This window comes from Oncorhynchus masou, chromosome 2, assembly GCF_036934945.1.
Source record: "Oncorhynchus masou masou isolate Uvic2021 chromosome 2, UVic_Omas_1.1, whole genome shotgun sequence".
Taxonomy (NCBI): Eukaryota; Metazoa; Chordata; class Actinopteri; order Salmoniformes; family Salmonidae; genus Oncorhynchus; species Oncorhynchus masou.
The window spans coordinates 35,100,075-35,128,021 of NC_088213.1; the positions used below are offsets into that span (position 1 = coordinate 35,100,075).

At 42.2% G+C, this 27,947-nt stretch overlaps 1 protein-coding gene across 3 annotated transcripts in view; it reads right to left on the reverse strand.

Moving 5' to 3' along the window:
* Positions 1–27,947, reverse strand: part of LOC135503838 (AT-rich interactive domain-containing protein 3B-like) — a 67,038-nt gene that overhangs the window by 17,554 nt on the left and 21,537 nt on the right. For all 3 annotated transcript variants that reach the window (XM_064922001.1, XM_064922009.1, XM_064921993.1), the window contains exons 3-4: positions 10,731–10,808; positions 10,338–10,410 (exon numbers count right to left, since the gene is read on the reverse strand). In XM_064922001.1, coding sequence (XP_064778073.1) covers positions 10,338–10,410; positions 10,731–10,808 — 151 coding nt within the window. The remainder of the gene's footprint in view (positions 1–10,337; positions 10,411–10,730; positions 10,809–27,947) is intronic.

Sequence of the window (27,947 nt, forward strand, 5' to 3'; positions counted from 1 at the left end):
TGGCCAAAAAATATTAGCAACCTCGCACTTTTTTCAAGTAACTCACAATTTACCCTAAAATAAGTTGAAATTGAACAAAGTATTTGGTCTCCACAATTCTTTATTTCACTGTTAATATTACAGAACCTTTGTTTTTAATTCAGAACCTAATATATCCATTCAACAGAAATGACGTTGACAAAATTATTGACACTAGACTTAATATTTGGTAGCACAGCCTTTGGTCAAAATAACTGCCATCAAGCGCATCCTATAGCCATCGATGAGCTTCCTGCACCACTGTACTGGTAGTTTGGCCCACTCCTCTTGGTCAAACTGCTCCAGTTCTCCCAGATTAGAAGGGTGCCTTCTCCCAACTGCTGTTTTCAGATCTCTCCACAAGTCTTCAATGGGACTTCGATCTAGACTCGTTGCTGGCCACTTCAGAACAGTCCAGCGTTTTGTCTTGAGTCTTTCAAGGGTGCTTTTTGAAGTGTGTTTTGGGTCATTGTCCTGCTGGAAGACGACTACCATTTATACTGTATCAAATCACATTTTATTTGTCACCGAATACAACCGTGAAATGCTTACTTACAAGCCCTTGACCATCAATGCAGTTAAGAAAATCGAGTTAAGAAATAATTTAAATAAACTAAAGTAAAAAACAAAAACAAAAAAAATAACAATAAGGCTATATACAGGGGCTACCGAGTCAATGGGCGGGGGTACAGGCTAGTTGAGGTCATTTTTACATGTAGGTAGGGGTAAAGAGACCTTGCATAGAAAATAAACAGTGAGTAGCAGCAGTGTAAAAACGAGAGGGGGCCAGGGGTGGGTCTATGCAAATCGTCTGGGTGGCCATTTGATTAATTGTTCAGCAGTCTTATGGCTTGGAAGTAGAAGCTGTTAAGGAGCCTTTTGAACCTAGACGTGGCCCTCCGGTACCACTTGCCATAAGGTAGCAGAGAGAACAGTTTATGACTTGAGTGACAGGAGTCTGACAATTTTTCGGGACTTCTTCTGACACCGCTACCGTATACTAGGGTATTTCATAATACCAAACGGTATGATTTAATACAATTATAGGGAGTTAGGGGCACAGCTGCAAGGGTGCACGCTACACCACCCACTGCTTATAAATATAAGAAATCTAAGATGTGTCAAATGAATGATATCCTGCTCTGGGCTCCAGCTATTCATTTGGTCTGCTAGCTAAGTGGCTAGATGTCAAGATCAAGCTTCATGGTTACAGCAAAGACATTAAATCACCTCATGGATCAAGATTGGTCTTGTCAAAACTGTTTTGTGTGTATTTAAAAATAAATTTTTTAAATGATACACACACACACACACACACACACACACACACACACACACACACACACATATACATACATGCATACATATTTCTTTGTTTGTTTGTTGCCACATTCAGTAATAGCGTATACCCACCCCGGTGTGGTACAGTATGAAAGTCTGGATACTGCCCAATCCTACACTAGAAGCTCTACTATATAAGCTTCCCAATTACTAAACTTTGTTGTTAAAGTATAAAAACATGAGATCCCAAACCCGTTAACACGGTTGCTTAACTCTTGACGTTCCTCGGGTCTCCTCCGAACAAAGTAAATACGCTGTTAGTTTTAACGTTCCACATGTTTTGGAATCACTTACAAAATGCATTACATTTGGATTCCCTGGTTCCCCTAGAGCAGTTTAAACCCCTGATGATAATTTTTTACATTTGATTTCACCTTTATTTAACCAGGTAGGCAAGTTGAGAACAAGTTCTCATTTACAATTGCAACCTGGCCAAGATAAAGCAAAGCAGTTGAACACATACAACGACACAGAGTTACACGTGGAATAAAACAAACATACAGTCAATAATACAGTAGAAGTGAGCAAGTGAGGTGAGATAAGGGAGGTAAAGGCAAAAAAAGGCCATGGTGGCAAAGTAAATACAATACCGCAAGTAAAACACTGGAATGGTAGATTTGCAGTGGAAGAATGTGCAAAGTAGAAATAAAAATAGTTCACCAAGGTATGCAACTGTTATGATATATTGACTTTAATAACTTATTTATAATGGCTGTGATGTTTGTAATGTTCTAATGTAATGCACTTGTTATTCTATCTTGTAGTTTATCTTTATGTCATCAGGGCACCATCGAAAATGAGATTCTGGTCTCAATTGGTCTCCACTGAATAAATAAAAGTTAATGAATAAAAAATAAAAATAAACTATATGACACGACACTGCTTCACAGGCAGCAGGGACAACTGGGGTGGATCAAACCATTCTCTAGTTTGGAGGGGTCTATCTTTTTGTTGGAGAGGTGTGTGTGGGGGGGTTAAACACTTGTCTTAACCCCACTCTCTCCGTCCCGTGACTCCCTAAACAGAAGTCTCTCACACTCGTTCTGTCCATCAGACCTAGGCACCATTAATCATCTCAAGTGGACAGCGGTGACAGACAGTTGGCTGCTTTGCACTGTTTAAAAAAAAAAAAATGTAAGTGCCCATTTCTCCTAGTCTCCCTTACTGTTCCCTCCCAGCCCCCATCCCATCTCAGAGCAAGAGATGGAGGGGAGGGGTGTCAAACCAAAACAAACAATCACCCATCTGCTTAAATCGAAGCCTTTAAGACAGTTAATAGCAACACAACAGTGTCAAAGTTTTTCTCCACGTTCCCAATGAGAGAGAACGCAGGAAGTGAAACGGATATGATAAACAATCAGGCTACAGGAAAACACGGCAGCTAAACACTCCTGAGTCCTCAGCCACCAATTGAAGAGGAAACGCTGCTGCTGTTGCTGCTACTCTAATGTGGGGCGTGTCAATGGGCCTCTTCATAGGCTCATTGGGTGTATGACAGCTGGTGAAATTCCTCAACAATGAACACACAAACACGCCTGTTTTTAGGCACACAAGGCCAAATGGGATTCTCTCGTAAGCTTCCTTTCAGTTATTTCCCACTTCCCAAGGACTTGGGGGGGGCATGAAGTGGGTAATTGCTCCTCCATTTGGGCCTCTCAACCTTCCCATTTTCTCTTTTCTTTCTTTCACTCCTCAGCAACTCACACTCTCCTCTCCAACTAACATATTTGATCAGCTGTCAGCTGTCCAAATATATTCAATATCATTAGCTTAGAATGTTTTATCCTACTTCAAAACAAGGTAATAGTGAGAAAAATGTCTGACACTCAAAGCACAACTGAAAATGAAAAGCAGTATCCAAGTATAAATCGGTATTTTCATTTGATGGTGCAGCAGAAGCCACAAAAAAAAAAAAAAATGGAGTATAGTGCCTCATAACAGGGCCGGACATCATTTTGTCAGAGAGATCACTGGCCTGGCCTGCGAGGCAAGCGGCTGAGGGCTGCATCTCACGGTAGTCCTGGGGAATGTGTGCTGTGCTGCGGCCCTGTTCTCACAGCCGAGTGGGAAGACAGCCAAGCAATTTGTTCGCCATGATTAAGGCCCCGATTTAGGAGACAGCGGAGGTCAGCCAAGTGCCGCTTATTGAAGTAGAAAAAAGGAGAGGGGGGTTCTTTCTCTCTCAGGCCACAAAAGAGGTATTGACAGGGTAGCCACGTAGGTGAAATTCTTTGCTGCACCATGGTAATGACAGGATAGAGAACATCTCCGCTAAAAGCATTGACCTTCTGGTTCTAGAATGATCCTGTGATATCATCAATAAAGAAGCCTGGGGGTTATCACTCTCTCAGTGAATCTTATTGGAAACACAACACAGCTATAAATCAGGACTCACCCATCACCACTCACAATTATCTTGAATTACTTTTGAATAACTTATTTGACTCATCACTGCTGCTACTGTTTAATATGTAAATTTATTCCTAGTTATATGTACAGTACCAGTCAAAAGTTTGGACACACCTACTCTTTAATCTTACTATTTTCTACATTGTAGAATAATAGTGAAGACATCAAAACTATGAAATCATGAAGTAACCCCCCCCCTCAAAAAAAGATTTAAATCAAAATAGATTTTGTATTTGACTCTTCAAAGTAGCCACCCTTTGCCTTGATGACAGCTTTGCACACTCTAGCATTCTATCAACCAGCTTCATGAGGAATGCTTTTCCAATAGTCTTGAAGGAGTTCCCACATATGCTGAGCACTTGTTGGCTGCTTTTCCTTCACTCTGCGGTCCAACTTATCCCAAACCATCTCAAAATGGGTTGAGGTCGGTGATTGTGGAGGCCATGTAATCTGATGCAGCACTCCACCACTTTCCTTGGTTAAATAGCCAATACACAGCCTGGAGGTGTGTTTAAGGTCATTGTCCTGTTGGAAAATATATGAAAATGGGACTAAGCGCAAACCAGGTGGGATGGCGTATCGCTGCAGAATGCTGTGGTAGCCATGCTGTTTAAGTTCGTCAGTGATTTATTTAGAATTCAAGACTATGTCACCAGCAAAGCACCCCCACACCATCTCACCTCCTCCTCCATGCTTCATGGTGGGAACCACACATGCTGAGATCATCCATTCACTTACTCTGCATCTCACAAAGACACAGCTGTTGGTATCAAAAATCTCAAATTTGGACTCATCAGACCAAAAGGACAGATTTCCACCTGTCTAATGTCCATTGCTTGTGTTTCTTGGACAAAGCAAGTCTTCTTATTTGTGTCCTTTAGTTTTGGTTTCTTTGCAGCAATTCGACCATGAAGTAAGGCCTGATTCACGCAATCTCCTCTGAAAAGTTGATGTTGAGATGTGTTACTTGAACTCTGTGAATCATTTATTTGGGCTGCAATCTGAGGTACAGTTAACTGTAATGAAGTTATCCTCCGCAGAAGAGGTAACTCAGGGTCTTCTTTTCTTGTGGCTGCCCTCATGAGAGCCAGTTTCGTCATAACGCTTGATGGTTTTTGTGGCTGCACTTGAAGAAACTTTCAAAGTTCTTTTCCAGATTGACTCTTAAAGTAATGATGGACTGTCGTTTCTCTTTGCTTATTTGAGCTGTTCTTGCCATAGCCTTATTTTGGTATAAGACCAAGTCCATACTATCTTCTGTATACCACCCCTACCTTGTCACAACACACTGATTGGCTAAAATGCATTAAGAAAAGAACTTCCACAAATGAACTTTTAACAAGGCACACCTATTAATCAAAATGCATTCCAGGTGAAGGTGGTTGAGAAAATACCAAGAATGTGCAAAGCTGTCATCAAGGCGAAGGGTGGCTACTTTGAAGAATCAAAAATATATTCTGATTTATTTAACACTTTTTTGGTTACTACGTGATTCCATGTGTTATTTCATAGTTTTGATGTCTTCACTATTACTTCACTAGGTACTGTACACCTTTAGCTAACTCAATTACCTTGTACCCCTGCATATCAAATTGGTACTGGTACCACTTGTATATAGCCAAGGTATTTACTCATTGTGTATATATGCCAGACAACACTCCTTCCGTGGCCTCCAACTGCTCTTAAACGCAAGTAAAACCAAATGCATGCTTTTCAACCATTCACTGCCTGCACCCGCACGCCCGACGAGCATCACCACCCTGGATGGTTCCGACCTAGAATATGTGGACATCTATAAGTACCTAGGTGTCTGGCAAGACTGCAAACTCTCCTTCCAGACTCATATCAAACATCTCCAATCCAAAATCAAATCTAGAGTCGGCTTTTCATTTCGCAACAAAGTCTCCTTCACTCATGCCGCCAAACTTACCCTAGTAAAACTGACTATCCTACCGATCCTGGACTTCGGCGATGTCATCTACAAAATAGCTTCCAATACTCTACTCAGCAAACTGGATGCAGTTTATCACAGTGCCATCCGTTTGGTTACTAAAGCACCTTATACCACCCACCACTGCGAACTGTTTGCTCTAGTCGGCTGACCCACGCTACATGTTTGTCGCCAGACCCACTGGCTCCAGGTCATCTACAAGTCTATGCTAGGTAAAGCTCCGCCTTATCTCAGTTCACTGGTCACGATGGAAACACCCACCCGTATCACGCGCTCCAGCAGGTGTATCTCACTGATCATTTAGCCGCCTTTCCTTCCAGTTCTCTGCTGCCTACGTCTGGAACGAATTGCAAAAATCTCTGAAGTTGGAGACTTGTCTCCCTCACCAACTTCAAACATCTGCTATCTGAGCAGCTAACCGATCGCTGCAGCTGTACATAGTCCATCTGTAAATAGCCCACCCAATTAACCTACCTCATCCCCATACTGTTTTTATTTTATTTACTTTTCTGCTCTTTTGCACACCAGTATCTCTACCTGCACATGTTCATCTGATCATTTATCACTCCAGTGTTAATCTGCTAAATTGTAATTATTCACTCCTATGGCCTATTTATTGCCTACCTCATGCCTTTTGCACACAATGTATATAGATTCTTTTTTTTCTACTATGTTATTGACTTGTTTATTGTTTACTCCATGTGTAACTCTGTGTTGTTGTCTGTTCACACTGCTATGCTTTATCTTGGCCAGGTCGCAGTTGAAAATGAGAACTTGTTCTCAACTAGCCGACCTGGTTAAATAAAGGTGAAATAAAACAAATAAAACAAATATTATGTGTTTAACTTTTCTATTATTTCTCCACTTCTTTCTCGCTGCATGGCCTGTAAGTAAGCATTTCACTGTTCGTCCACACCTGTTGTTTACGAAGCATGTGACACAACAAATTTGATTTTGAAACTCATCCTGGCACCATGTTCTGAACAAAATGATGCATCATGAATGAAACCAGATTGAACTTGACTGGTTGTGAAAACAACACACTTGCAGTATGTAAGATAAAAAAGGAAACCACAAAAAACAACTGATTAAATCATCATCTATCCAGTTTTAGTCGGCTTGATGAAGATTCCCATCTGACCAACATAGTACAAGGGTCAGCCTTCCACTCCCCACTGTCAGAGCAGTGACATGCTAATTGGCCAATGACAGATCCTCTCCCTCTCTAACTAATACATTATCCCCCAACAAGACATCTAAAACACACGCCAGGCCAGCCAGGCCCAGGGACCAGGGTGGGGAGTCACTAGCTACTGCTGATTTCACTGGCCGTGTGAGGACACACACAAGGCTCTCTCTACAGGGACTCAAGTCATTTGACTGGATCGGAGTCTATGGTATCCGCCGTGACAATGTTTTGACAGTATCTTAGTTCACACACACACACTGAAACTAACATTTTACATGTGGCTCTATACTCCAGCATTTTGGATTTGAGATCAAATGTTTCATGAGGTGACAGTACAGAATGTCAACTTTTATTTTAGGGTATTTTCATACATATCTGTTTTACCGTTTAGAAATGCAAGTACTTTATGTATTTAGTCCACCCATTTGAGGAAGTGAAGTATCTGGACAAAATTTACTTAGTGTATTAAAGTAGTCAAAAGTTTAGTATTTCGGCCCATATTCCTAGTACACAATGACTACATCAAGCATTTGACTCTACAAACTCGGATTTATTTGCAGTTGGTGTTAGGTTTTGCTAAGTGCGTAACTTTGTGTTGCATATTATGGGTGGTCAGAGTCAATGGGTTCCGGGTTCAACACCCTTCATGGGGCAGGATAATAAAACAAGAAGAAATTGCCTTGAAATGTTTCTGGAGTATTTTTAAGGGAAAATACATCCAAAACTTTCCTGATAATTTGGTCAATATATCCCAACCACAACTGAAATACCAATCATTTCTGTATTACTTTAAAACTGTTGGTCTAACTCTAACAATTAAGAAAGAAACCATGCTTGACCATTTCTTGGTAGAATGACTGTGAAAGTCAGTTCTGGGGTTTGATTGAATGTTTGCTACGTTGTGTAACGGCTTGTACTGAATGACGCTTCCCCAAAATGTTCTTCAACTTTCTTGAACAGAATTTAAGGTAGCCTACATTTGCTCCGTTTGGTAGGTGTGTTGAGGTGTGGCTTGAAGCAATGAGTGACATATTTGAAGTGAAGCGGTGCATGTTGAATCCACAACAGAAACCCTCCCTGTTTTCAACCGGTCGTTCAGAACACCCCGTTTCCATTTAATTGAATGTTGTATTATGTTTTGTTTTTGTACTAAACGCAGCCCTGGTGAATTTTCTACAACAAAATTAATGAAAGTAAAATGGTGACACCTTTAAAATGTAATTTCTCCTTGAAAAAATGTGCCTAACAAAATATTGGTCCATATTAACAGGCTGGTGTGTTATTTAGCAATAAGCATTATAACCTGTAGCCCAAATTATGCAGCATAGTGGCTATAAATAAATAGGCAGAAACATGGGGTTGCCCATATGTATTTGTACTAATCATTAGCTAGAGCAGGGCTTCAAAAACTTTTTCAGTCATGGCTCCCTTTCATCTTGGGTGAACATCATTTTGGCCTTCAAATGTGTTTTCTAAACATAAATAAGGAGGATAGGTTGCTGCTGCTGGTCAGAGTCTATGAGACAAGCAGGCTGCCTCTGACTGGGCAGAGTAACAGGCTTGTTTGAGCCTACTGCCTGAGGTTCAGAGAAACAACTTTTCTCTAATTCTGTAGCCTACAACAAACCAGTTGTTTCAAAGTTTATAATACTACCAAAGTTGTCTTTGAACTCGCAAAAATGAGCCCAATATAACCATTACCAATTATCATGGGCTTTGAAAAATAACACTCACATGCGTGATGCTCATCATGTCACTTCGCAATACAAACTTTTCCATTTGAAAAATTGAATTTTATATACAATTCTTATTCGTGTTTACATTTGTTTTATTTATTTAAATAATTTCCAATTCATTAAATTCACCATGGTACCGTGCCTTGAGAAAGTATACACCCAGTCACTACACAGATACAGGCTCCCTTCCTAACTCAGTTGCCGGAGAAGAAGGAAAGCGCTCAGGGATTTCACCATGAGGACAATGGTGATTTTAAAACCATTACAGAGTTGAATGGCTGTGATAGGAGATAATTGTGGATGGGTCAACAACATTGTAATTACTCCACAATACTAACATGAATTAAAGAGTGAAAAGGAGGAAGTGACGTTCTTTGTGCTTCTAAATTTCTCACTGAACCGTGTCCACAATTAATTCACGATTATCCATAATCATGGTAGTATCCACATGAATGTAGAAGTGTTCAGAAACATTATATTCTCACTCACAATAAAAGTGACTCCAAAATGACAATACATTGGTCACCATTCAGTTCCTATTGGGCAAAACATAACCAGAAACAACCAACTACAAATGCATCCGAGTTTGTAAAGTCACAAGTTAAAGTTTTGACTACTTTAATACACTTTTAGTGAATTTGTCTAAATACGTGACTTCCTCAAATAGGGAGACTAGATACATGAAGTGCTTTCATTTCTAAACTGTAAAACAGATATTTATGAAAATGCCCTCCAATAAAAGGTGACATTCTGTACTGTTGCCTTATATGAAACACTTGATATCAAATCCAAAATGGTGGAGTATAGAGACAAATAAAAAAAATGTAGATTCACTGTCCAAATACATATAGAGAGGAGTGTACCTGGCAATTGAACATGACCTAAAAGCATTCTGAAAATGTGATATGACCACAGGGAAAAAGCTATGCTTATAAGATACTGGGAAAATACTGCAAATTACAGGTTGGATTGAACTGAGCCTTTTATCCCTTAGCAGTTCTGTAGTCTGAGGTGGTCTTTCTCATTTGAGTGACCATGTTTAGAAAGTAGACTGATTGTGGAGCCTTCCAGGCTGTTTGCTTAGTGAATTAGTCACAGCCTAAACAGGTCCTCTCAGGTCTGAGACTCGTGTGTGTGTGTGTGTGTGTGTGTGTGGGGGGGGGTCAGGGGGAGAGCAGGAGACTGATCTCACCTGACAGGCCCTCGGACACCTTTAACACAGTCGAAACAGGATTTACTGTGTTCTATAGTTTAAGTATATTTTCTAGTTGACTACTCTTTCCTCTGAGGAGAGGAAAAGCTTGTTTGTGTGTGTGTGTGTGTGTGTGTGTGTGTGTGTGTGTGTGTGTGTGTGTGCGCGCGCGTTAGATGGGACACCAAGAGGCTGATCTCACCTTTAACACAGCGAAACAGGATTTAGTGTTCTATAGTTTAAGTCTATTTTCTAGTTGACTACTTTCTCTGAGAAAGGGCTTGTTTCGTGTGTGTGTGTTCGTGCGTGCGCTTGCATGCGTGTGCTTGCGTGCGACTGAAAGTGGAAGAGAAACTACAGTGTTGTGAATCATACAGGCAAGACACAATCTGAGAATTTCAGTATCTCTACAAGTGAACCATAGTACATAGAAGAGGAAATGAATGTCGTCTAAATGGAAGTAGTAGGGGAAAGGTGCTTTCTAAACGTCAGTCTTCTTACCTCGTTTCTGCATGTAGGTGAACAGGTCATCCAGGAACTCCTTTCTGTTGGGGTCACTGTCAAGCTCATACAGCTGAAGGTGAAAGCCATTGAGTTACAGTCAGTCTTATCTTTTGATACTTTTAAATAATGCATTTAAGTCCAACCTGCATTTGTATTTATTGAATTGCTTCGAATCAATTGGCTAACTAAAGGAAAGCAGGAAGTATCATCAAGCAATCACTACTAATAAATAGTAAGGGTTCATTAAATAAAATCTGACCTGTGACCTTCTCTACGAGATTAATAACATTCTTTAAGGCTAGATAGGAATTTGATGACCTGTTGGAGCTGTGTTCTGAGTGCTAACCAAAGCCTGGTTCAGCCATAATGTGCTCCAGACCAGATACGTACCTTAGCAAAGTCTCTGGAGGCCTCTCCTCTTCCTCCTCTTCCACTGTCATTCTCATCTGCCCAAGCACCACTCCCATTCTGCAGAGAGATGACGCAGAGAATTAACATCCAGTACACCCAAACCTACACACGCTTAGGGCTGTGGCGGTCATGAAATTTTGTCCACCGTTTTCTTTCATGCAAATGACTGCCAGTGTCACAGTAAATGACTGAAAATTTAAAAAAAAACAGGTTAAGCATTTCAAAGACTCCACACATACAAGCCACTGATGCACGCCTATGGAACATCTACATTGAAAAAAGGATAATAAATCTATTTAACCCTTTTAGAACCCATAGTGGCTGTCAATGAGCTTTCTTTATATTACTATAGCACCTGCAAACTGCCTTTTTTTCCCGCAAAAATATCTGTGTCTTGCTAGCTAGCCTGTTAGGCAAGAAAAGTTGTGTGTGTCGGTAAATTTGGGCTGCACACGCAAAGTGTCAACCTTGTGCTTTGCTTGCGACGCTGTCACTTGGTCATCTCACTCCCTCCCTACAAAGACAACCAGCTAACTACGCCCATAGAAACATATTAAAAATTGCTTTAAACCTGTTAGGCTAAATTACAGAAGGTCATCTTTGCAATCTTTTACTTTCAACATTCTAAATAAATAAACAATAGTTGAAGTGTTGAATCTGTAAACCGTTCTGCCACATACAATTGAGGTCAGAATTTTACAGACACTTAGGTTGGAGTCATTAAAACTCATTTTTCAACCACTCCACAAATGTATTGTTAACAAACTATAGTTTCGGCAAGTCGGTTAGGACATCTACTTTGTGCATGACATAAGTAATTTTTTGAACAATTGTTAACAGACAGATCATTTCACTTACAATTCACTGTATCACAATTCCAGTGGGTCAGAAGTTTACATACACGAAGTTGACGGTGCCTTTAAACAGCATGGAAAATTCCAGAAAATGATGTCATGGCTTTAGAAGCTTCTGAAAGGCTAAAGGACATCATTTGAGTCAATTGGCGGTGTACCTGTGGATGTACAGCGGGGCAAAAAAGTATTTAGTCAGCCACCAATTGTGCAAGTTCTCCCACTTAAAAAGATGAGAGAGGCCTGTAATTTTCATCATAGGTACACTTCAACTATGACAGACAAAATTAGAAGAAAAAAATCCAGAAAATCACATTGTAGGATTTTTAATTTATTTATTTGCAAATTATGGTGGAAAATAAGTATTTGGTCATCTACAAACAAGCAAGATTTCTGGCTCTCACAGACCTGTAACAACTTCTTTAAGATGCTCCTCTGTCCTCCACACGTTACCTGTATTAATGGCACCTGTTTGAACTTGTTATCAGCATAAAAAGACACCTGTCCACAACCTCAAACAGTCACACAAACAGGACACCAGAAACAAAATTGTAGACCTGCACCAGGCTGGGAAGACTGAATCTGCAATAGGTAAGCAGCTTGGTTTGAAGAAATCAACTGTGGGAGCAATTATTAGGAAATGGAAGACATACAAGACCACTGATAATCTCCCTCGATCTGGGTCTCCACGCAAGATCTCACCCCGTGGGGTCAAAAAGAAAGGTGAGCAAAAATCCCAGAACCACACGGGGGGGACTAGTGAATAACCTGCAGAGAGCTGGGACAAAAGAAACAAAGCCTACCATCAGTAACACACTACGCCGCCAGGGACTCAAATCCTGCAGTGCCAGACGTGTCCCTCTGCTTAAGCCAGTACATGTTCAGGCCCGTCTGAAGTTTGCTAGAGAGCATTTGGATGATCCAGAAGATTGGGAGAATGTCATATGGTCAGATGAACCCAAATATAACTTTTTGGTAAAAACTCAACTCTTCGTGTTGAGGACAAAGAATGCTGAGTTGCATCCAAAGAACATCATACCTACTGTGAAGCATGGGGGTGGAAACATGTTTTGGGGCTGTTTTTCTGCAAAGGGAACTGGACGACTGATCCGTGTAAAGGAAAGAATGAATGGGGCCATGTATCGTGAGATTTTGAGTGAAAACCTCCTTCCATCAGCAAGGGCATTGAAGATGAAACGTGGCTGGGTCTTTCAGCATGGCAATGATCCCAAACACACCGCCCGGGCAACGAAGGAGTGGCTTCGTAAGAAGCATTTCAAGGTCCTGGAGTGGCCTAGCCAGTCTCCAGATCTCAACCCCATAGAACATTTTTGGAGGGAGTTGAAAGTCCGTATTGCCCAGCAACAGCCCCAAAACATCACTGCTGGAGATCTGCATGGAGGAATGGGCCAGAATACCAGCAACAGTGTGAGAAAACCTTGTGAAGACTTACAGAAAACGTTTGACCGTTGTCATTGCCAACAAAGGGTATATAACAAAGTACCAAATACTTATTTTCCACCATAATTTGCAAATAAATTCATAAAAAAATTCTACAATGTGATTTTTTTCCTCATTTTGTCTGTCAAATTTCAAAAACTTTGCCTTGATGACAGCTTATAAATGAAAAGACATTTTGGTTTTAAAAAAAAAACAATTTAAATGCTGGGTCCTACATGATTCCATATGTGTTATTTCAAAGTGTTGATGTCTTCACTATTAGTCTAAAATGTAGAAAATAGTACAAATAAAGAAAAACCTTGCAATGAGTAGATGTGTCCAAAACGTTTGACTGGTACTGTACATATGCACACCATGAACTGAGAAACAATCTGGCCACTAAAGGGCTACATAAAATAATTTTGATTGATTGATTTAAAGTGCTGTACAGCATCATGATGATACTGTTCACGGTGTGAGTGTGTAGAAGTCAAATGGGAGGCATGTAACTACCACACTATTTATTATGGAACCCCCTAAGAGGTGATTATTAGGAAGACAGTATGTGTATGGTTGAGAAAGAGAGGAAGGAAGAGAGAAACAGTGTGAGTGGGAGAGAGATTATGTTCCTGACCACAATTGTTTCCTATTTGTTGCTTCCCTCCCTCCCTGCAGGTCAGTGAAAGTGAGGGAAGTGATGTGGAGAGTCAGGGCTCTGCAGCAGAAGGCAGGGAGGAAGAGATGATTGGAGAGATAGAGATGTGGAGCGAGGAAGAAGAGGAGAGTGATGAGGGAGGGAGGTGAGGAGAGTGATGAGGGAGAGAGAGGGGAGTGATGAGGGAGGGAGTTAGTGGAGAGTGATGAGGGAGAGAGTGGAGAGTGATGAGGGAAGGCAGAGGAGAGGGATGAGGGAAGGCAGAGGAGAGGGATGAGGGAAGGCAGAGGAGAGGGAAGGTAGAGGAATATGGAGAAGAGGAAGTAGAGGGAGAGCACACCCAAGAGGGGAGCCTACATTTCCATGGAGTGTTTCTGCCCCAAGTCCCACCATTCACCCTTGTACCAACACCACCAGGGACTAAAGTGACAGTGGCGGGGGGTTTTGAGTTGAAGGAGACTGTTCTTTTTTCTTCACATCTGCTGTTTAACACCAACCTGTCTGCCACCACATCCAATTCACTGAATTTTTGTCAAAGTAGGCTACGATCCATTTTGTGTCAGGCTTAGTCTGTACTAAATCTTATTGAAATAGTCTCCGAATAGTCGTTTGCATTTTGACATTTTTACCTTAGGTATGACAGAATATTTGTTTTTACTGCTTTAAATTACATTGGTAACCAGTGTATAATTGCAGTAAGGCAGCTCGGGAGTTTGTGGCATATGGCCAATATACCATGGCTAAGGGCTGTATCCAGGCACTCCACGTTGCATTGGGCATAAGAACAGCCCTTACCGGTGGTATATTGGCCATATACCACACCCCCTCGGGCCTTAATGCGTAAATACAAACCCTCACAATAAACCATTTTTTACATTGTAGGCAGGTGCAAAGACACATGATATAAAGAAAATGTATTTCGGCCTACTGTATGTTATCTATGCACCATGCTATAGGCTAGTTCATTTTTTATTTTATTTCACCTTTATTTAACCAGGTAGGCCAGTTGAGAACAAGTTCTCATTTACAACTGCGACCTGGCCAAGACAAAGCAAAGCAGTGCGACAACAACAACAGAGTTACACATAAACAAGCGTACAGTCAATAACACAATAGAAGAATTTAGCTGACAAGATATGCTTATAAGCTCCGTGCAATTATTTTATATGATTTTATTGTAAGAACGACATAACCGAACTTAGCCGAATAAAATAGAAAGGATATTTTTCACATTCCGGAGTGAGTGTGCATATTCAGTGGCAATGCGTAAAAGTGTTCATTTGAAACAGGTCCTATACGCTAGATTTAGCATTATTTGGCAAATTTAGTTGTGAATGATACAAACCGTAGAAATGAAAACATATTGCAAATACAATATTGCACTCTGTTCCTTGCCTCAGGCTGCACACCATGTTCTCTCATCGTAGCAACATGTTTCCACAACGAAACAAATTTAAATAAACTGTTGACAGCCTCTCTCTGCTCCAGAAAGGACTGAGTAAGAGAGGATAAGAAGGAAATGCACGGTGGTGAGATATTTTGTAGCTAAAAAGGTAATGTGTCAGCATATTCTTTAAGAAAATATAAAAATGGCCTATTACTAGGGATGCACGATATATTGGTGAACAAATCGTAATCGGCCGATATTAACTAAAAATGCAAACATCGGTATCGGCCTGATGTCTAATTTAACGCCAATGTTAAAAACCGATGTCAAAACTACCGTTCATACCTAAACTCGCTGGCTATGGCAGAACACTGACATTCCTATCTTGCAGGAAATCACGCACAGAACAAGCAGTATGGCTGGTGGCATTGTCATGCTGGAGGATGTCTTCCCTGTTACGCACAGTGTTGAGATTGCCTGCAATGACAACAAGCTCAGTCCGATGATGCTGTGCACACCGCCCCAGGCCATGATGGACCCTCCACCTCCAAATCGATCCCGCTCTGGAGTACAGGCCTCGGTGTAACGCTCATTCCTTCGACGATAAACGTGAATCCGACCATCACCCCTGGTGAGACAAAACCGCGACTTGTCTGTGAAGAGCACTTTTTGACAGTCCTGTCTGGTCCAGCGACAGTGGGTTTGTGCCTATAGGCAACGTTGTTGCCGGTGATGTCTGGTGAGGCCCTGCCTTACAACAGGCCTACAAGGCCTCAGTCCAGCCTCTCTCAGCCTATTGCGGACAGTGTGAGCACTGATGGAGGGATTGTGCGTTCCTGGTGTAACTCTGGCAGTTGTTGTTGCCATACTGTACCTGTCCCGCAGGTGTGATGTTTGGATGTACCAATCCTGTGTTGTTACACGTGGTCTGCCACTGCCAGGACGATCAGCTGTCTGTCCTGTCTCCCTGTAGCGCTGTCTTAGGCATCTCACAGTACGGACATTGCAATTTATTGCCCTGGCCACTTCTGCAGTCCTCATGCCTCCTTGCAGCATACCTAAGGCACGTTCATGCAGATGAGCAGGGATCCTTGGGCATCTTTCTTTTAATGTTTAATGAAGATCTGTGAAGCTATTTGGATTTTTACAAATTATCGTTGAAAGACAAGTTCCTGAAAAAGGGCCGTTTCTTTTTTTGCTGAGTTTATATAATGTAGGTACAGGACTGAATGACGCCACACAAAATGTTGTGCTACAAGTGCAACACAGATTTCCTAACCTAGCTCACAATGTCTGCTGTGTGGATGGAGCAGTCAACAAGTCAAGCAGTCATTTGAAAGAGTAAGAACATTTCAGCGAGACAATTCAAAAGGCAAAATCCAGACAAGATAAAGGAATTCATTACCCTTGACAATCAACCGTTCTCTGTCGTGCGTGATGTTGGCTTTCGCCGACTGGTCGAGCACCAGGACACACTACCAAGTGCGCTATTTTTCAGATGCTACCCTACCAGAGTTACACAGTAATACCGTCACTGCTATTAGCTTCACGACATAGATACTATGGAACACCGTTTGAGTCTTTGCGCGTCAAAAAAGATACAGCACTGTCAAAGCTGTACAAAAAAAGTCTGCAAACAAGCAAAGACCTGCCATGAATGATGTGTCTTCAATACCGTGTTAATAATAAAGCATAATTTGTTCGACTGCAACTTCTGGGGTAGCTAGCTTTAGCTTGGTACCTAGTTAGCACCAATACAACCAGCCTGGAAACAATGACCAGTAGAAACTGCAGTCATTTTCATTATTCTTAACAATGATTTAGGAATCCTTGTGAGTAAGCATTAGCTAGGGTGCCACTTGTTGTTCGCCTATTGAAATTGAACTGAATAGCTAGCCAGCTACTTAACCCTATTGCCCAAAGCTAAGCAGCCAGCAAGTTTCATCTGGCTAATGAGGCTTGATCGGACCGGTTATGTGTTGTGACGCTAGCCACAATAAGGATTAGGCACAATAGTGGAATTTGCCGTTTGCCTTCAAAATAAAATTGTCATTGACGCAAATGAATACAAATTGTAGAATTATGCCATAATTTTATTTTGAGGGCTAATTGCAAAGTCCACTATTATGGCTAATCCTTATTGTGACTAGCTTCAAATAGATGGTCCCACCACCATTAATCAAATAAGAACTGTTTTATAAATTAGGGTTATTTTAGACGATGACACCTAGTTAGCTAACTAACTATATAACTAGGTGTCACACTAACTATAGCTACTGAAACAGATGTCGTTTTGCTTTGTTTTTGGGGAAGAACATTGTTTGCATCCATCAGCTAGCTAGCTTTTTTACGACTAGCACTGTAGGTGCGCGAGACAACTTTACCAGCATTATAGCATACGTATCGATGAATCATTGTGACATATGAAATACGAGTGATTGATTACACTATGTGTAATAACTACGTAAAAATGTATGAACGCGTTAAATTATTATTTGACGTGCAGTCACATTCAGGTCCTGATTGGTCAACAAGCTTATTTGACACGTCAAAGTGTGTTATTTGACGTGTATCTTTTGAGACACGCAAACGGTGTTCCATAGAAATCCTGGTTGAGAATGAAACAACTGAACAACGAAACAGTACAGCAAGTAAGTGAAAAAAAATAGGTTTTGATTATGTTTTACTGGTAATGGGGACATACGTGAATGCCAACAAAATATATTTTTGGTCAGTGTGGTGTGTATATGTGTAACCTTTATTTTACTAGGCAAGTCCGTTAAGGACAAATTCTGATTTACAATGACGGCCCGGACGACGCTGGGCCAATTGATTGTGCGAGCCCTATGGGACTCCCAATCACGGCCGGATGTGATACAGCCTGGATATGAACCAGGGACTATTGTGACGCCTCTTGCACTGAGATGCAGTGCCTTCGACTGCTGCGTCCATGTGTGTGTTTTAACTATTTAACTGTACTAGAATGCTCTAATATGCTGCTAAAATTTTAAATATTGGTTATCGGTATCGATTTTTTTGGCAAGAAAAATATCGTATATCACTCTTAGCCCAAAATGTAATATCGGTGCATTACTACCTATTACTAGGCTATTTAAAATAAAATACAAATTCACTATAATTGTAGGCAAACTCTAAGCCGCCCTGCACAACTCAGTGAACCAACAGCATCGCCTAGGCCTATACACGTTCTCTCCCAGACTCATACAAAGTTTGGAGCGTTTCATAAGTAGCTAGTCCATCCAGTAGGCTATGCATAATAATACAGTCCACACTCAAAGGCATTTACTAAAATTGGTTTACATTTTGGAGCATAGGATAGACCAATTATGTACCAAAGACATCTTAAATCTTTTTATTTTTAATGTTTTTCTTCCATGGGTAATATACAGTGATGGATTTTGGATTGCATTTGCATTGATGTCAAAGTGATTAGAGGGACAATAGAGCACTGAGTACCAGCCATTAGGACCTGATGGTCGTTAGCGAGTTAGGTACTACCAATACATGCCCAGAGTGCATAAGAGGAGATTAGTGACTCAATGGCCACGTGGAATTTGACTGCGGTCATGACTCATGACTGCCAGTGTGGCGGTAATACGGTCATCGCGACAGCCCTACAAACACTCACAAAGCATTTATTTGGATCTGTGAGTGAAGCCTGAGGAGTTAGTGTGTTCCTCAGAAGCTCCTGTGCCCTTCCCCCATTAGCTAACATCTCAATTTCACCTAAACCATCTACATCTGGGCCCGGACCAAGACCTGCCCCCCCACCAGGCCTTCCAACCCAGCTGGATACCTTGGGGCCCCCCCCATCCCTCAACCCAAAAGCAGCTGCAGCAGGCGGCCAGGTTAATGGGGTGTAGCAGGGCTGACAGACAGGCTGGTCAGTAGCCCTAACCAGAGGCGGACTGGTCATAAGAGGCGGGGGCGGGGGGGGTCACTCAGTGGCCCCACAGGATGGAAGATAAAGGAACATAGGGGTAGAAGGTAAAACAGGATGTGCAGAACAGGAATTTCTCCTTTAAGACAAACCCAATAAAAGTATCAGGAATCAAAACAAGATCCGGACAGGAGAGAGAAGAGAGGGGCTGTTAATAGCCCCAAGCCCATTGGTCAGTACGGAAGAAAACTCCTGAAAACGAGAGGCAGGAGGCCAAAGGCTGTCAAGGCCCCAGAGAGTAAGTTATTTTCACTCGCTCACTCACTGGGCATGTGAACATCTATATCTTAATGGTTGCCAATGGTCATGCAGTTTAAATAGATATTGATATCAGCTTACAACACATATAGATTTCAATCCAGTTCTGATCCAAATATCCCTCTTCGTGTTTCTAAGTAACAGGTCAAACAAATATATTTTTACAATAAAAATTTTGCATAGTTTTCCTTATCAAACACTTTAGGTGTAAATTTCCACTAAGGGCTCAGACACACCAATAGCATTGGCTGGACTTTGCACCTCTGAACAGAGCAACGGCTGTGATTTGCACACCATTTTAACATTTAGAATCTGTGAAAATGTCAGCAGTCAGACACCCACCAATGGGTGGTCCAGAAAACACAGCGCGCTTAACAATCGGCAGATGAACGCTAGACCCACATTCGGTGCAATGTGTGCGAGCCTTAAGTCACAAAGATTACAACAGGACCATCAAGACAGGACAAATGCAAAATAGTACATTTAGAAATCTTTATTGACCCCCCTTGCACACTATTTGGTTGCTTTTGTTCAAGTTGGACCATTAGAAATGATAACATAAGATAATTCATATTATGACCATGCTGAATCCCACATACTTGTATTTACTTTTTCATTCAAAATGTTGCGATCTGTATTTCATAATCAACATTGTTGTTATCTTTTCCATGGCCCAGAGGTCATTGTGATGTAAAAAGCCATAAACCTATATCTGTCACAATCATTTCACTAGTCTGGTACTGAATACACTGAACTCTCAAAGTCCTTCTGACTTCAGAGTCTGGAATGGCTCTTTGATGTTATAGGCACAATGCTTTGATAATGAAGGAGGCTGTGCTTTTACTGGTCGTCTCTCCTCTGTCTTTCTCACTCAAACACCCAGACGCACAGCCCCTCCGAGAGCCGCCCCCTTCCATTACAACGGCTGGATTTTCAAATCCAAACAGAGCGAGGTCTCAACCCGAGGGGGAAAAAAAATACATTTGAGAGAACCAAATCTGAATGTGTGAGTGACTCATCACTGATGATTTAACTACCAGTAGCCCCCTCCCTCTCCATAGGGTGAATATATAATATAACTATTGACAGTGAGCAGTGACAGTTGGGTTATCGGCGGCCATTTGTTAGAGTACACACATGCACACATCTCCCCAAGCGACACTCCGTGCTGCACTGCGCTGTGAGAGCGGGGGTCAAGGTGTGTGGCATCACAGGGAACAACGATCTGTGTGATAGAATGTCACTGCTAAATGACAGACTTCCAGCGTCTGGGCCAGCCCACCTGTCCACTGACCCACGCCCCTGTCTAGGGTACTGCCTACCTGTCTGACCAACTGTCTGCTCCAGGGGCCAGAGGATTTCCCCTTCCCTGGACTTCCCCTCCTAATGGACAGCTAATGGGTATACAGGCCTGTAAATTCCTCTGTCTATATTCTGTCTGTATATTGTGTATTGCTAACAGCACCACTTCACCAAGTCAAATTCTGGATGAAGGTGATTGTGATTATGCTCCGGGCCTACAAACACACCTGACTCAGTAAACTATTCAAAATGAATTAGTATACAGTGCCGTGCGAAAGTATTCGGCCCCCTTGAACTTTGCGACCTTTTGCCATATTTCAGGCTTCAAACAAAGATATAAAACTGTATTTTTTTGTGAAGAATCAACACTAATGACTAATGATGATAAATACAATCCACCTGTGTGTAATCAAGTCTCCGTATGAATGCACCTGCACTGTGATAGTCTCAGAGGTCCGTTAAAAGCGCAGAGAGCATCATGAAGAACAAGGAACACACCAGGCAGATCCGAGATACTGTTGTGAAGAAGTTTAAAGCCGGATTTGGATACAAAAAGATTTCCCAAGCTTTAAACATCCCAAGGAGCACTGTGCAAGCGATAATATTGAAATGGAAGGAGTATCAGACCACTGCAAATCTACCAAGACCTGGCCGTCCCTCTAAACTTTCAGCTCATACAAGAAGAAGACTGATCAGAGATGCAGCCAAGAGGCCCATGATCACTCTGGATGAACTGCAGAGATCTACAGCTGAGGTGGGAGACTCTGTCAATAGGACAACAATCGGTCGTATATTGCACAAATCTGGCCTTTATGGAAGAGTGGCAAGAAAAAAAGAAAGAAAAAGAAAAAGTGTTGTTTAAAGTTTGCCACAAGCCACCTGGGAGACACACCAAACATGTGGAAGAAGGTGCTCTGGTCAGATAAAACCAAAATTGAACTTTTTGGCAACAATGCAAAACGTTATGTTTGGTGTAAAAGCAACACAGCTCATCACCCTGAACACCCTATCCCCACTGTCAAACATGGTGGTGGCAGCATCATGGTTTGGGCCTGCTTTTCTTCAGCAGGGACAGGGAAGATGGTTAAAATTGATGGGAAGATGGATGGAGCCAAATACAGGACCATTCTGGAAGAAAACCTGATGGAGTCTGCAAAAGACCTGAGACTGGGACAGAGATTTGTCTTCCAACAAGACAATGATCCCAAAACATAAAGCAAAATCTACAATGGAATGGTTCAAAAATAAACATATCCAGGTGTTAGAATGGCCAAGTCAAAGTCCAGACCTGAATCCAATCGAGAATCTGTGGAAAGAACTGAAAACTGCTGTTCACAAATGCTCTCCATCCAACCTCACTGAGCTCGAGCTGTTTTGCAAGGAGGAATGGGAAAAAATTTCAGTCTCTCGATGTGCAAAACTGATAGAGACATACCCCAAGCGACTTACAGCTGTAATCGCAGCAAAAGGTGGCGCTACAAAGTATTAACTTAAGGGGGCTGAATAATTTTGCACGCCCAATTTTTCAGTTTTTGATTTGTTAAAAAAGTTTGAAATATCCAATAAATGTTGTTCCACTTCATGATTGTGTCCCACTTGTTGTTGATTCTTCACAAAAAAAATAGTTTCATATCTTTATGTTTGAAGCCTGAAATGTGGCAAAAGGTCGCAAAGTTCAAGGGGGCCGAATACTTTCGCAAGGCACTGTAAATCAGATTGAGGCTGGAACAAAAGCCTGCACAAGGGCAGATTTCCAGAGGGAGGGTTGGTCACCCCAGTTGTAGGGCTTTATCCCAAACAGACATCAAATATGGGCCAATACAAAAGGAACCTCCTACTCATGGGCAGACATGTTGGCTCTTGTAGGGAAATGGTCAGCCCAGGAATGTTAAAACTATGTTGTTAGTGTGGAGCACAGCCTTTTGGACCACTTTGTATAAATTGCCCATCTCTGCCCCTTCATCAACAAGTACACACTCCACCCCAAGTTCCACATTTATCATGAGGCTCCCACATCCTAAAAACATATAACAGGGTACTTACTACCTCTGATGGGGTCTGGTGTATGTGTGGGTGCACGCGCATGTATGAGACATGAGTGTGTGTTGCTGAGGCTGAAAACTTTTTTCTCTTTCCCTCTGCCTCTCTAGTCTTCCAGCGTAATGCTGTTAGCAGGTTTACTGGCCAGGCGGTAGAAGGGATAATCACATTATGGCCATACGTGTCTGACTGGCCCAGCACCAAATAAGGGATGAGAATCATCCAGATGAACATCCATGTGTTAGTGAGTCACCAGGAGGGAACAAACAAGCAGTCTGTCTGCCACAGCTAAAACGACATCTCAGAGAGGAGAGAACTGGACTGATGACAAAAGAGCACTACGCCTGGGGACGATTACACACACACACAACACATACATAAGGACACTCTTTGAGCAGCTCAAAGAGCCACACTTATGTTGAGATGGAGGAACCATGCCATAAATGCAAATCATTTGGAGAGAAAAAAATGGCCCATTTCTGGCAAAACAAATGCAGTGTGTTTTATTTTGAGTGGTAAACATAATACTTGAAATGGACTTGACTGTAAATGGATAATACATCTCCGGGAAATAAGCATTGTGTATTGCAGTGTGTAATGTGTTTATTTTCTTTACATATATGCTTCAATCAACATCTCACACACACAAACAGGTTTACAATCCCTCCTCCTAGTTGAATGTCGACACATACCTGAGGGGGAACACAAAACAGCCATTAAAAACAAATGTTTGGAGTCACGCCTCCATTTTGGTGGAGGAAGCCAGGCGAGTTGGAACAGGAGGGGTTAATGGCAGGCGCTGGGCAGCTTTAAAGGGGGGAGGGGACAGAATTGATTGCTTAGGATGTTGACAGCAGTTCTCCAATTTGATAAGCAGCTGTTATTAGATGAAGAGGCTAGTTTGCAATAAAAGCACTTTGTGATGTTCCTTCATTTCTCCAGAGGGGCTTTGAGGGACAGAGCTAGTTCACAACATGATGTGGTGTGGCTCTGTGTGGTGCTTACAAGGGGAAATACATGAAAAAGAGAAACCTTGGCTCTGGGCAAATCCTCTCTACAGCAACACTACACAAGCAGGTCAACCTGCAGCACATACTGCAAGAGAACATCCTATTGAACTAGGTCATTGTCATGTTGTAGATAACTTAGCAGATAACACTGAACACTAACACTGAATGCTTGTGGGACGGGGTGGAGCGCAGGGAAGATCATTTTCTCATTGGTTGGTTTAAATGAGTGTCTGGCTGGCTGGCTGGCTTGCATTTCTGGTTTCCAGAGTTACATTATGCTTGTATGGAGCTAGGCTAGGGTTAATCAACGAAGGCATGTGTGTCTCGGACATATCAGAGTCGTATTTAACCTCTCCACTCCACTGGACCTAGATGCCACAGTCCCGCCCACAGCTTCATGCTACAGGCCTTGGCTCTTTCCCCGGGGGCCTGGCCAGCGATCGAACTGAAGCCCAATCAATAGCTCTGGATGTGCAAACACGGTGAACTTCCCAACACCCCCCCCCCCTCCCCCGGACACAATCTCACAGCACGGGTCAATACTCATCATCCTCATACTACTGTGCTATGACCAGGGAAATTGAGATTGGGGAAAATATCATTGTGACGACTCTGGTGTGACTTCAACCGATCACCTTGAGCAAGAGCCTCAAGTTTGGGACAGGGGGATTTCCATTGGAAAAACTCATGTCCCCTAGCTGGCTGAATTAATAATAAAAACCCATAATCACCTACAAGTTGGAGCAAAGAGTCACTACCATCCTTTAAAAAAACACACCGAATACAACGGTGAAATGCTTACCAACAACCAACACGGCAGCTTAAAAAAAAATACAGATAAGAATAAGGTGATAAAAGTAACAAGCAATTAAAGAGCAGCAGTAAAACAACAATAGCGAGACTATATACAGGGGGGTACAGAGACAATGTGCAGGGGCATCGGTTAGTTGAGGTAGTATGTATATGTAGAGTTAAGGTGACTATGCATAGATGATAACAACAGAGAGTAGCAGTGGTGTAAAAGAGGGGGAGGAGGGGAGCAAAGCAAATAGTCTGGGAGGCCATTTGATTAGGTGTTCAAACAATATCGCTATGGTAACCACAGGTTGTAAATCATGGCTAGAGAAATGCCATTGTACTCCCAGCTTGACCTAGTCAACAATGGCAGGCAGACTTTACTAAAATAGAGCAACAGTTCACATCCCACTGTAAATCTACAGACAGTCATGGGATCTCACAACACTGGGGGAGCAGAGCAGTCACCATCTCACAGCCTTCTCTAGGTCACACTCCTCTTACTAATCTTTTTCCCTAAAATGACTAGCTGTCAAACTGGAAGATTGAGGGAAATCTCTAAAACAGACATGGGAAGGGGAGGTAATTGAATCATATTCAAGGTTATCTCTGGGCTAAGCATACCACAAGACTTCTGAGACCGTTCTGGAACCCAGCCAAAACGCTGGAGATAAATGACAAGAAACATGCAAATGTGCATGTCCATAGTGAACTCTCTACACCATAATTATAGAACTATGCTAAAAGTCTGGTTCTTTCTATGAGGTCCAAAGACCCTGTGCTAAAATAAACATGCAGTGGTTAAATGTTCCTTATGTTGTGTCTCACATTAACAGTAAATGCCTATAAAATTAAGTTAAAGTCAAATAGAATGTTTCCCAGTCTTTCTATAATTTAACTTGGTTCCACCATTGTGAGAGAAAAAAAAAAAAACTTCAATTTTTTGCTTTGTACATTACCCAATTACTGGTTGGGAAGTGAAACCTTGGATTAAAGCAGATTATGTGTACAGCAAGCACCTTCTGTGTTACTGAACTCATACTGCGTTGTCACTCTCCTTGGTATTCCCTACAGCTGCAAATCCACTTCCCTATGTCGGACAGTGATACTGCGCTTTCAGCACACTTAAAAAAATATTTTTTATTTTTTTTTAAACTGGCATTGCAGTGGGCTGCCATCTTTAATCCAAATCAAATAATTGGGCTTTATCCCTCTGCGGGACTCATATAATCCTTTATAGAGCCTCTTGCTGTGGTGGGGGAGGGAGTGCTGAGTGGATAGGGCTGTAAAGGATCTCATGGTGAGCCGGCCATACGCTATGCTAGCACAAAGGTTCTCACTAATCACAATTCCATGTGCACAGGGAGTAAATCTCACTGCCAATGCTGGAACATATGGTGGAATTCCTCCACACACATACGACCGGATTCTCTCTGATCACATTTAGAACTACCACAACGCATTCAAAAGCTCATACATCACCACATGAAACGCAGCAGGGTTCTGAATCAGATCAGAGCCTGCCTGCCTCTGGATGTCCAGTCATGTTGGAGGGAGATGTATTTCTTTGGGGAGCAGCAGACAGAACGGCGGGGAGCCAGGGACAAGGGGCCAAACGTCCAGAGGGGGGAGCATGTCGCTACCTGCCCATCCTGCGCTTTGTCTTGCACCTCTAAAGAGAAGAGGCATGTGAAAGGCAGGTAGGCCCCAGGACAGACCACCATCCTCCATTAAATCACTCCAATTACAGAGCAAAGAGAGAGACAGAGAGGACAAACCAGACACTGACTGACCAACTTTTTCACCTTGTCCTACTTGGCTTCTTCAGACTCTCCAAGTCACTAGAAGTAAGGGTTTAAAACTCAGAGGACAAAGGCAGGGTCTTAGAGAAAGCCAGGGTGTATCAACATTCTGGGTAAACATTTCTACTGCTGGTGACCAGTAAGTCTGGTTCATCAAATAAACTGTCTGCATTTGTTCAGCTCCAGCCCTTTCACCAAGATACCACATTCCTCAGGCAGAGAGAAATCCCCTCCCCCACTGCCTCACTCACTCTCTCTCACCCGCTGCCCCCTTCCCCCGCCTCACGCAAATGCAAAAGGTTTACAGGCTGGCATGGCCAGAAGTTCACACTCATTGGTTGAAAGACCCCTTCAGAGCCAAAGTAAACTTATAAAATCATGCACCATACCACTGCCACTTTAGGAGTGAATGTCTGAGAACTGAACTGTAAATGGGTTGACTTTTCCAAATCTAACTACTGTATGCACAGATTTGCGTGAGACCCAGACCCCCCTTTAATATAATTGGATTTGGAACTATTACCTTTGTTCTCTGAAGTGTAGTGACCATTTTATTTGAAGTGCTCTCAGAGGTGGGGGAACGAGAAATCGTGCTAAAGCAGATCCAGTGAACAAACAAGTGGGAGCTTTTAAGACTAGAATCTAAGTACATTATACGTACAATAAAACTACATTTATTTGATACCATTAAAGTCAAGACTGCTCCAAGCAAACACTGCTCTACTCAGGTCAAAAGAGACATTAGCCTTTTTTCTTGGGTTAAAAGCTTTGGCTAAAAATATGTTGCATATCTCACATCAATCATCCACCTCACCCCAGTGCTAATGGTATCTGTAGACATCACATGTCACTGGTCGGCTTTTATAGCCATTCTCATTACACTGCAGAGCCAAAGGAATTCAATACATTCAGAAATAAACAAAGGCCTTTCTGCTATTAAGCCACATCACATCTAATTACATATGAAATGGGGCCAGGGCCACAAACCCGGCTGTTAAATGAGAAAATTACTTCTTTGTCTGGTGGGGATATAAAAAAAAACTGAGTGCCTCATTCAGAGCAGAGGCTTTCCTTCTTAACTCCTAACGTCACATAGCAGCTAGCAGGAAGAATTTCCCCCATTCTGAAGTATCAGATGGCGCAAGTCATTTTCACAATTCAAACACAGCCCTTTTGCAGAGCAGAACGTGGCAAGGTCTAATCAATAGGGACTGATTTCCCTTTTCAGTGGCTGTGGGTATCGGTTTTGTCTCAGCTAGTGTTAAGTGTGTGGGGGTGTTCCACCTCTGACAGTCTGGTCGGCTCCCTAGAGGACCCAGGCTGGTGTTCCACTGTGGGCCCGCTGCCGGTGTTGCGCTGAGAGGAGCTGCGGCCCCGTGGCTCCTGCATCGTCCACCCAGGCCTCGGCCGTCACGCATCTGGAGCTCATCTCCAGGCCCCAGGGAGGCAGCAGAGAGGAGTCCAGCTGCTGCTCACTGGCTGCTGCAGCTCTATTCTACATTCTCACAAAGTCACTTCATGTGGCGGGCTAATACAGTACACAAAGGGAAGCGTGTTACATCAAGTCTCACATAATAATTCACTTGGATGACTAGGCATCAGGATGTCAAGTGAAAATGTCAAGTGAAATGTACTACTTTCCTATAGCCTGCGGTTTAATATTAGTTACAACACTGAGTAACAGAAGTCATTGAA